Source organism: Bison bison, unplaced genomic scaffold (assembly GCF_000754665.1).
Source record: "Bison bison bison isolate TAMUID 2011002044 unplaced genomic scaffold, Bison_UMD1.0 scf7180017864072, whole genome shotgun sequence".
NCBI classification, from domain to species: domain Eukaryota; kingdom Metazoa; phylum Chordata; class Mammalia; order Artiodactyla; family Bovidae; genus Bison; species Bison bison.
The window spans coordinates 11,070,658-11,078,451 of NW_011494644.1; the positions used below are offsets into that span (position 1 = coordinate 11,070,658).

Consider the following 7,794-nt stretch of genomic DNA (forward strand, 5'->3'; position numbering starts at 1 on the left):
GCCCTCCCTGTCCACGTCAACCTGGGCGCCGCGCTGCTCCTCGCCCCGCAGCTCTACTGGTTCTTCCTCATCTGCCGCGGGGCCTGCCGCCTCTTCCGGCCCCGGGGCTCCCGGCCGCCCTCTCCCTGTCAGACCCAGGACTGAGGGTGGGGCCGAGGGCGGGGGACCCTCCCCATCCCACCCCCATCCCCACTGCGTGGGAACAGGGCTCTGGGGCCGCTGGGCTAGGAGTGGGAGCCAGGGGCCTCTGGCCCTGACAGCCCCCCGGAAACTGACAGATGGACTCCGACGGGGTCGGATCACGTCCCTTCAGGGGCTGGGGGCCGGGACCAGGGGAGACCGAAGGCAGGAAGAGGAGACCTCTCCCCACAGTGCCTGAGCCGAGGGGTCGACCCCCTCCTGCATACCCCTTTCTCCATCACGTCCCCTGGGCCCTGGAGAAGCGAAGAGGAAGAAGGCGCACCCCTTCCCATCCGCTTAGGGCTTTTGAGGCTGTGGGGGGTCTGAGGGGACCAGGACTCAAAGAACTGTGGGGGAGGCCCTGCTGCCAAGGCCGTCCCAGCCCCCCTGCTGCAAACTCCTCTGGGAGGGAGGCGACACCCCCTCTAACGTCCCTGGTCTAGTCATCTCCACAGCTTCTCTCCAAGGGAGGCCAGCCTGAGGAATCTTATTTATTTTATTTATTTATTCAAATTTGTTGGGGTGGGGGGAGGGAGGTGGCTGCTACCCCCCAGCCTTCCCAGTGCTGAGCAACCCCGGGGGGCAAGTGGGAGAGCACCCAGACCCTTCCCTGTTAAGCTGACATCTTGCCCCTGGGCCCTGGCATGTCCCTGGTGCTACAGACTTCTCGAGGCTTTCTCCAGTCTGGGGTCGGGGGGACCCTGGGAGGTGCTTTACAGACTGCTAATAAAGATATCAGCGTGAACGCCACCAAGGCCCTGTCACCCAGTTCTTTGGGGTTGGGGAGGGATCAAGAGTCTGGGGGCAGACAGCGCCATAACAGGTTGACTGTGGGACAGGGCAGGTCCCCCCAAGCTGAGCAGTCAGGGAGAAAGAAGCAAGGACTCTTATTACATCAGCAGGAGAGGAGAGCAGGCATGGGTGCCCAGGGCAGAATCCAGGGCTCTCCTCTGGCTTTTTAGGCCCCTTTCTCACAGCTCCTGTGGGGTGTGGAGATCAGAGGTTGGTGGTCACGCTGCCTCCCTGGGCTTTGGGTCCCTCAGCCTCTTCCCTGCAATGCTCTGGTGGGCGGTGGGTGAGGGGGTGAGGGATAGGCCTTACATGTGAGTGCAGAACTGGAAAAGCAAGAAGAAGAAGGCCACCAGCAGAGCACCGACCAGGATGTGATGGAAGAGCCTGGAGTCAGAATCTGCTCGACAGTGACGGGGAGACAGGGGACCCTGGACTTGACTCCAACCGAAGGGCCAAGGGCGGACATCCTCCAGGCTCTGGCCAGGAGGACAGCCCCTTCTCAAGCTGGGTCATACCTGAGTTAGCAAAGATGACCGGTTTCTCTCCAATGAACTGGGCCACGGCCAGGAGCCTGGCTTGGTCTGAGTCTGGGTAATCAAAGAAGTCAGGTCTGTCTAGGAAGAGCGGAGATTCTGCTCCCCGGCCCAAGGCCTTGGCACTCTCCAGACTGGGTGCTGGGGACACAGAGCGAAGTCTATGAAAGAGCCAAGCAGAGCCCTGAACCCCACCCAAGAGGCTGAGACAGACCCAGGGCCCTGCCAGGCCACACAGCCTTCGTGTAGCTGTGGAGGGCCTTGATTTTGTTCCCAGAACTTCTTAGGGGTTGGCTGAGCCCTCCAGGAGAAGGCCTGTGCTGGGCAGGGAGGATGGGATAGAAGTGTGGAGAACAAACAGAAGAGCCGAGGCGTGGCCTCCCAGCCTCTGGGGGCGGGGCCGGGGTGTGGGGGCCGGTGGCGGCATCGACCCGGATCCCCAGCCTTCCTCCGCCCCACCTGATTCTAGGGGCCCCAGCCTGAGCAGCCATATCCACACCCACGGCCCCGGCCTCATCACCCCTCCACTCCTGTGAAGAGGTGAGAGTTCTGTGATGTCACAGCCCAGAGCCATTCTGATTACACACTCCAGGGGGAGGGGAGAGAGGAAGTGCTAGGATCCAGGACCCTCCCCCACAAGCCCCTGGATTCAGAGGGGAGAGGTTGGGGCTCAGAGAGTCTTCGGGTTGATGCTGTTGATAGAACAGTAAGAGTGGAAGCCCCAGGATTTACAAATGAGGAGCTTGGTGGGACAATTTGCTGAAAGCCAGAACTGAGGAAAGCAGCATTTGTATAGCAGGCACAGTGGATTGGTGCGGGGGGGATGGAGGACAAGGCTAAACATCTCCAGTTACCCCCTTGGATCGACCGCAGATGGCATTTATTGAGCACTTGCCACGATGCCAAGTACTTTTCATGGACTGACTCATTTAACCATCATAACATCCTCTAAGGTAGGTACTATGTCCTCATCTTACAGAGGAGGGAGCCAAGACAGAGAGAGGTGATGTAGGCACCACACTCTTCCAAAGGGCACCTATCTTTTTCCCTGGGCCCCCTCCTTGCCTTGTGTCCTCAAATGCAGGGGCCCAGGGATCTCCCGCATGACCCAAACTCCACCTCTTGGTGCTCCGCTGAGGACAACGCTGGGGTTAGCCACCTAGAGAAACAACAAGCTTCTCCGCTAGGTGGCAGCAGTGTCTATGTCTGCCTGTCTGTTTCTCTCTCCTTACCTAAGGAAGACACGGCTCCCAGTTTCCAAGCCCTCCCTCATCCCATCAGGTTGCCTCAGGGGGAATGGCAGGCTTGGGGGTGGTCAGAGGAAGTCCCCTGACCCATCTCGGGGCAGGTCTCTGGTCACGCCTAGAGGCTTCACAGACTCCCCGTCTCTGGGTAGGCTCCCCCACGGTCCATTCTGTTTTCCCTTTCTGGTTTCTTTTTTTCCTTTATATGTCACTTTCCAACAGTCACTTTCACTCTTGTGGGCTTCCCTCAGCGTAATAGTTAGCTTCCCTTCGATTGGCAGGTAGGCCTGTCTGTCAAACATCTGTCCCGCTCCATCCAAGCCCAGGGAGACTTAAGGGTCTTCTTGGTTTTGCTACACAATTGCCTGTTCAACAGTGTCTGACAAGTTCTGTGACATGCCCCAGTCAGACATGTGTCTGCGGTGTGTGAGGTCCTCTGTCCTATGGAAGGAGGCTCCTTCCTCCACTGGATCCCCACCTTCATCTTTCCGACCCTCAGGGACTACCCACCTATTCTCCTCACAGCAACCCTGGGAGGTACTTGTCAGGGTCAGCTTCTACTTCCTAAACAAGGAAAAGGTGCAGAGAGAAAAAAGAGGGGAAAGGAGGAGGCCGACTAACATCTACGGGGCCTTCTGGGGAACTGGCTCTGTGTCTATGTGCTCAGTCATGTCCCACTCTTTGTGACTGCATGGACTGCAGCCTACCAGGCTTCTCTGTCCATGGGGTTTTCCAGGCAAAAGTACTGGAATTTGTGGCCATTTCCTTCTCAAGGGATCTTCCTGACCCAGGGATTGAACCCTACATATATCTCTTCTCAGAAAAAGGAAGTGACTTGCCCAGTGTCATGTGAGGGGCATCAGGGACTCAGCCTGATTCCTAGCTGTGGCCCAGGGCTCCCTCTGCAGGCCTGTAGGCAGTTGTCCTCCAGGACTTAGCTGGGAGAAGGGGTCCTGGGAGAAGGGATCCAGACTCTTTATTTAGCCTTTGAAGTGAATTTGACAGTTTCCTGAGTTGCCTCAAAGGAACACAGCTGCCCTCTCTGCCAGAAAAGGCCCTTTGGACACAAGCAGTGAATTATCCATTCATTTATTCATCCAACCATTAAATAAATGTATCGAGCTCCTGTTATGTGCTGGACTCCATTTATGGCTTAGATAGAAATCACCAGGGCATGGTCTCTGCCCTGGGGGACCACAGGGGAGAGAGAACTCAGGGATGCACATTATTTGAGTGTAGACAGACTAACCCTAAGAGGCTGTCTACACTTGCTGTCATTGCTCACTCAGCTTTAATGTATCCTTCAAACTCTTCACAACTGGCTTCATCCCCACCACTCCACTGAAGTCACTTTCGGTGGGTGCACCAAGGACCCCATAACTTGCCAAATCTAACCCTCACTTCTCTGTTGGTTCTGACTGTCAGCAGAGTGCGCACATTTTTGCCTCTAGGCACTCACCGATTTTCTTGACTCCTCCCCCTCTAAGCTGCTCAGGCTTGGACCTTCTCTTTTCTATCTATACCCTCTCTCTCTAGGTGATCTCATCCAGTCGCATGGCTTTAAATACTATCTATATGCTGGTGACTCACAGATGTATATTTCCAGCCCGGCCCTCTCCTCTGAGCTCCAGACTCCCCTACCCAACTTCCTGCTTCATGGCTCTGTCCAAAAACATCTCAAACTCAGTAGATCCCAAATACAGCTCTCAATTCTCCTATCCCAAACCTGTGCCTTCTTCCCATTGCAGCAAACAAGCTCGCTGTTGCTCTAGATGTTTTGCTCAACATAAAAACTTAGGAATTGCCTCAAACCCTTCCCTGTTTCTCTCCTGATAAACCCATAATCAAGGCCTGTTGCTTCAGGACTTCCCTGGTGGTCTGGTGGCTAAGACTCGCGCTGCCAGTGCAGGCAGCCTGGGTCTGATCCCTGGTCAGGGAACTAGATCTTGTGTGCTAAAACTAAGAGTTCCCATGCAGCAACTAACAACAACAACAAAAAATCCAGCATGCCTCAGCTAAGACCCAGCACAGCCAAATAAGTAAGTAAAATATATATATTTTAAAAAGAACTGTTGGCTCAATTTCCAATCTAAATCTCAAGTTCATCTACTTCCCTCTTCTCATTCAAGCCAACCCCATGTCTCATCTGGCTTATTGCAACATTTTGTGGACTGCGTGATCTCTATTCACTCTTCCCCCATTGAGAACAAACCAGAACATACGGAGCCACTACTTAAAACTCTCCAGTGGCTTCCCTTGAGCTTGTTACTCTGATCGGTGAGTCTCTTGTCTACCTACCCACTTTAGTTCTTTCCCAGCTTCCCTTCCTTAGCATACCCCAGCTTTTGCATACACCTCTGCCTCCCACTCTCTTGCCCCCTACTTGGCCCAGAAATTCTTCCTCATCTCCCAAGTCTCAGCAGAGACAACACTTCCCCTGGGAAGTGAACTTGAATTTTCTGACCGTCCCCCATCACCACATCAGTCTCACTGCACTGGAGTTGTCTGTGTATTTGTCTATTTCCCCTACAAGCCTGTGAAGCTAGAGATCATCGATCTTGGTCATAGCCATAGCACCACAATATAGAGTAGGTATTCAATAAATATTTATTGGCTTAATGGATGGATGAAAAGCCTTTCCACCTCTAGACATACCAGGGCTCAGCACTGTCTGCATGCCCTCTACAACCAGCCAGAGCTCCAGCCTCATCCTCACCTTCCTGCAACAAGGCTTTCTGGAGGAAGCAGGTGTGGGCTTCTCGCCCAGCTTGCCCCTCCTCTCACTGCAGACCTAGGTCTGCCTTTCCTCAAACTCACCAGCTCTGATCATGGATAGCATCTCCCTTAGTCCTGCCTCCTTTCTTATCCTGGAGAAACTCAAAGGAAGCCTTATGGCTGCTTTTATTTTAAAAAGATATTATTTCAGGGTTTCCCTGGTGGCTCAGTAGTAAATAATTTGCCTGCCAATGAAGGAGACACAGGTTTGATCCCCAATCTGGGAAGATCCCACATGCCATGGAGCCACTATGCCCGTGCACCACGACTATTGAGCCTGTGCTCTAGAGCCCAGGAACCACAACCACTGAGCCCACACCTCAGCTACTAAAACGCAGGTGCCCTAGAGCCTGTGTTCCACAGCAAGAGAAGCCTGCGCACCACAACTAGAGAGTAGCCTCTGCTCCTTGAAACTAGAGAAAAGTCCAAGCAGCTGTGAAGACCCGGCACAACCAAAATAAATAAATAAAATTATTTTTTAAAAGATGCTATTTTAGTGTATTCTTTTGAGTAGGTAACATACGCACATGGTACAAAATAAACATTTCCTATTCCTGCCCTCACCTGCCTCATGACAGCCTCCTCAGAGGTCACCATAGCTACCATTTTCCTGTGCAGCCTTCCATAAATTTATACACAAATAAACAAACATATATAAGTTCTCTCTCTTTTTTTACTCAACGGCAGTATTCCATTCATGCTCCTCTGTAGCTTACTTTTTTCAGTTACCATGAGATTGTGATGATGATTCTGTATAAGTACATAAAGAGCCTGCTTGTCATGGCTGCATGCTATTTCATTGTGTGGAACTGTGACATGACTGATTGAATCAGGTGGACATTTAAGCTGCTTCCAATCTTTTGCCATGACAGATAGGGTGCAGTTAATAATCTTGAACTTCTATTATTTTGCTCATGGGCCAAATCCTAAAAGCGGAATTACTGGATCAAATCTAACAGTGGTTACAGAGATGGTACCCATTTATCCACAGCCTCATCAACATTGTGTGTTAACGTTTGCTTTGATGGTTACCATGTGATCAATGACAAGTGGTATCTCAGTGTAGTTTGGTTTAACATTTCCTTTACTTAAAAAAAAAAATGGGGTAGGGACTTCCCTGGAAGTCCAGTGGTAAGGCTCCATGGTCCCACTGCAGAGGACATGAGTTTGGTTTGGCAACTAAGATCCTGCATGCCACACAGCACAGCCAAAAAAAAAGGGGAGGAGGGCGTAAAAAATCCATATATGAATAGTTATACTGGGTTGGCCAAAAAGTTCATTAGAGTTTTTCCTTAAAATGTTACAGAAAAATACGAACTTTATGGCCAACTCAATATCTTAGCCATTTTCAAGCACCAGATTCAGCAATACTAAGTATATTCACATTAATACACAACCTAAAATCACAATAGTTAATGATGACAACCTAGTGCCAGGCCCAGCTTGGGACAGCCTCTCTCCCTCAGTGGTGGTGAAGACAGAAATGTAAACAGGCATGACATACCAGCATCACCGGAGCTGAGGCTGTAAGAGCTCAGGAAGCTGGGGGCTGAGCTGGGGGTGTGTGGGATGTGTCTTAGGAAGAGGGGTCCAAGGTGCCCTCTGAAAAAAGGAAAGATCTTCCAGGCTGAGGAACTTGGGTGAACAAAGTTCTGCCTGACTGAGACCCAAGTATGTTCTAGGAACTGCAAGTAATGTTCCTGAAAGCCAGCAAGATGAGTAAGGGGGATGAGATGGGAGAAGTCACAGTCTCAGGCCTTGAAGGTCACTGTGAGGACTTTGTCATTGGGGGCTGGCAAGTTTGGGACGGAAGAGAGCCAAGATCAAAGACTGGAGTTAGACTGACAGGTAGGTGCTGGGCTCAGGTGAGAGAAGGAGAGGAGAAGGAAGGCCTGCAGGGATCTGGGGCATTTAGAACGAAGCCCTGTGCCCCTTTGCACTTGAGGGTCAGACTGCAAGTGGGAAGGTGAGAGAAAGTGGATTCCCAAAGGAGATGCCAGCCCTAAGAAGCGGACATGGATCCTCGGGAGCTGGGTTGGGTCCAAGGAAAGAAGCCTGACCAGTCAAAGGATAGAAGCGTGAGGTGAGCCACAGCCTCGGGCCTCAAACTGTGAGGTTTCTCAGCCGGCGGCCGGGACGCGAGATCGCAAACCAGTGACCGCAGGCGGATCAGATCCCCTTCCCCAGCCCGCTCCTGGGTCATTGCGGTTCTCTAAGCCCCGCCCCACAGGCCCCGCCCCTACGGATATTGATAGGGGAGGCTAGACACC

At 52.3% G+C, this 7,794-nt stretch overlaps 2 protein-coding genes across 2 annotated transcripts in view; one reads left to right on the forward strand and one right to left on the reverse strand.

Moving 5' to 3' along the window:
* The window catches only part of FAM57B (family with sequence similarity 57, member B), a 6,669-nt gene extending 6,525 nt beyond the window's left edge, over window positions 1-144 (forward strand). Inside the window, 1 exon segment of the mRNA XM_010837294.1 lies at window positions 1-144. This exon segment is cut by the window's left edge and continues 4 nt beyond it. Within this exon segment, the coding sequence (XP_010835596.1) occupies window positions 1-144 (144 nt within the window).
* Window positions 145-1,277: 1,133 nt separating this feature from the next.
* LOC104986749 (chromosome unknown open reading frame, human C16orf92) lies at window positions 1,278-2,022 on the reverse strand. The gene is made up of 3 exons (XM_010837432.1): window positions 1,965-2,022; window positions 1,488-1,646; window positions 1,278-1,369 (listed from the first exon to the last, which is right to left on the reverse strand). The coding sequence occupies exons 1-3, from the start codon at window positions 2,020-2,022 to the stop codon at window positions 1,278-1,280; spliced, it is 309 nt and encodes a 102-aa protein (XP_010835734.1).
* Between the last annotated feature and the right edge of the window lie 5,772 nt (window positions 2,023-7,794).

What these genes read in the sequence shown, in the direction of transcription:
- LOC104986749 (XM_010837432.1), bottom strand. Translation starts at nt 2,022, where the DNA reads ATGAGGCCGGGGCCGTGGGTGTGGATATGGCTGCTCAGGCTGGGGCCC. An exon ending in GCTGGGGCCCCTAGAATCAG is followed by an intron (nt 1,647 to 1,964) that starts GTGGGGCGGAGG and finishes CTGTGTCCCCAG; the next exon opens with CACCCAGTCTGGAGAGTGCC. An exon ending in GGTCATCTTTGCTAACTCAG is followed by an intron (nt 1,370 to 1,487) that starts GTATGACCCAGC and finishes ACTGTCGAGCAG; the next exon opens with ATTCTGACTCCAGGCTCTTC.